The sequence below is a fragment of the Delphinus delphis genome, chromosome 3 (genome assembly GCF_949987515.2).
Source record: "Delphinus delphis chromosome 3, mDelDel1.2, whole genome shotgun sequence".
NCBI lineage: Eukaryota > Metazoa > Chordata > Mammalia > Artiodactyla > Delphinidae > Delphinus > Delphinus delphis.
In genome coordinates, this window is record NC_082685.1 from 123,768,345 (window position 1) to 123,769,671 (window position 1,327).

Consider the following 1,327-nt stretch of genomic DNA (forward strand, 5'->3'; position numbering starts at 1 on the left):
ACACTAGAGAGAGTTGTAAAAATGCAAAACAATGCCACGCTTCTCACTAAATTTTTTGGTTTGGATAATGTAGTTATTTTTCATGAAAACATCTGTTATTTATGTTCTATGTATTGGGTTTATCATTGTTATTCTTAGGCAAAGAAATAAATATTTTATTTTATTTATTTATTTATTTTTACAGTCCAGGTTTTTTATTTTCTTTACATCCATCATGCCATGAATTTATAGGGAATGGGCTCCAACAGTTCAGGCTCCTTTCCATTCGTTCTCACGAAGTGTGCTTCTCTGGGTGGAGCAGGCTGGCGCTTCGGTTGAACCCAAGTACCTTTCTCTTTGGCTTCCTTCTTTTTCTGATCATTTTCCTTCACCTGTTTCAGGAAGCTATCTCGGCTCTTAGAATGCTTAATATGCTCGATACGCACATTAATTCTCTTGGCAAGAATCTTGCCCTTGGGGGATTCCCTGGTGGCGCAGTGGTTGGGGGTCCGCCTGCCAATGCGGGGGATGCGGGTTCCTGCCCCGGTCCGGGAAGATCCCACATGCCGCGGAGCGGCTGGGCCCGTGAGCCATGGCCATTGAGCCTGCGCGTCCGGAGCCTGTGCTCCGCAACGGGAGAGGCCACAGCAGTGAGAGGCCCGCGTACCGCAAAAAAGAAAAAAGAATCTTGCCCTTAACTTGTTTGTTTACAATGATGCCAACAGCATGCTGCGTAACATTGTAGACTCTCCCAGTTTTGCCATGGTAACATTTGTGGGGCATTCCTTTTTGAATAGTGCCCATTCCCTTGATATCTACAATATCACCTTTCTTGTAGATTCGCATGTATGTGGCCAAAGGAACAACTCCATGTTTTCTAAAAGGCCTAGAGAACATGTAGCGGGTGCCCCTCCTCTTTCCTTTTGTGTTGGTCATTTTGGCGAATTACTGGAAGATGGCGGTTCCGGCCCAGAAATAAATATTTTAAATGTCTGTTTGACTTTCTAATATGGTGAAGATTGGTAGATAAAATAAAAGCTCAATAATATTTCATAGTGTATATGGGACTGAGACCAAAAAGTATGAAAACTGCTGCCTAAGGTTACCAGCAGATGGCTCTCTTTAGTATGTAAAGAAGGACCTATACAGATGAGAAGACTAACACTGGCATATCCTGGAGCCTGCCTATGTGCCGGCCCTAGTCCTTAACTAAGGAGTAGGAATATGCCCCATATCAGCAGCCACCCTAACACAATGTCTTTATATATCTATACTATATCCTTCTCTACAGCGAAGTGTGAGCATCTTTTTGAATAAGAATCCTAACTTCTACTCGTTCATGTCCAGT

The 1,327-nt window shown here is 43.3% G+C and overlaps 1 protein-coding gene across 1 annotated transcript; it reads right to left on the reverse strand.

Annotated features, from left to right (window-relative positions):
• Window positions 1-202: 202 nt before the first annotated feature.
• On the reverse strand, window positions 203-938 carry LOC132422219 (large ribosomal subunit protein eL21-like). Its single transcript, XM_060007028.1, has 2 exons — window positions 677-938; window positions 203-456 (listed from the first exon to the last, which is right to left on the reverse strand). Exons 1-2 carry the CDS (start codon window positions 913-915, stop codon window positions 213-215), a joined length of 483 nt encoding a protein of 160 aa, XP_059863011.1. The 5' UTR covers window positions 916-938; the 3' UTR covers window positions 203-212.
• Between the last annotated feature and the right edge of the window lie 389 nt (window positions 939-1,327).

Bases quoted from the DNA above. Each gene is read 5' to 3' on its own strand.
- LOC132422219 (XM_060007028.1), bottom strand. From the start codon at position 915: ATGACCAACACAAAAGGAAAGAGGAGGGGCACCCGCTACATGTTCTCT. The intron at 457-676 runs TAAGGGCAAGAT...CAGGGAATCCCC, and splicing joins ATCATTGTAAACAAACAAGT to CAAGGGCAAGATTCTTGCCA.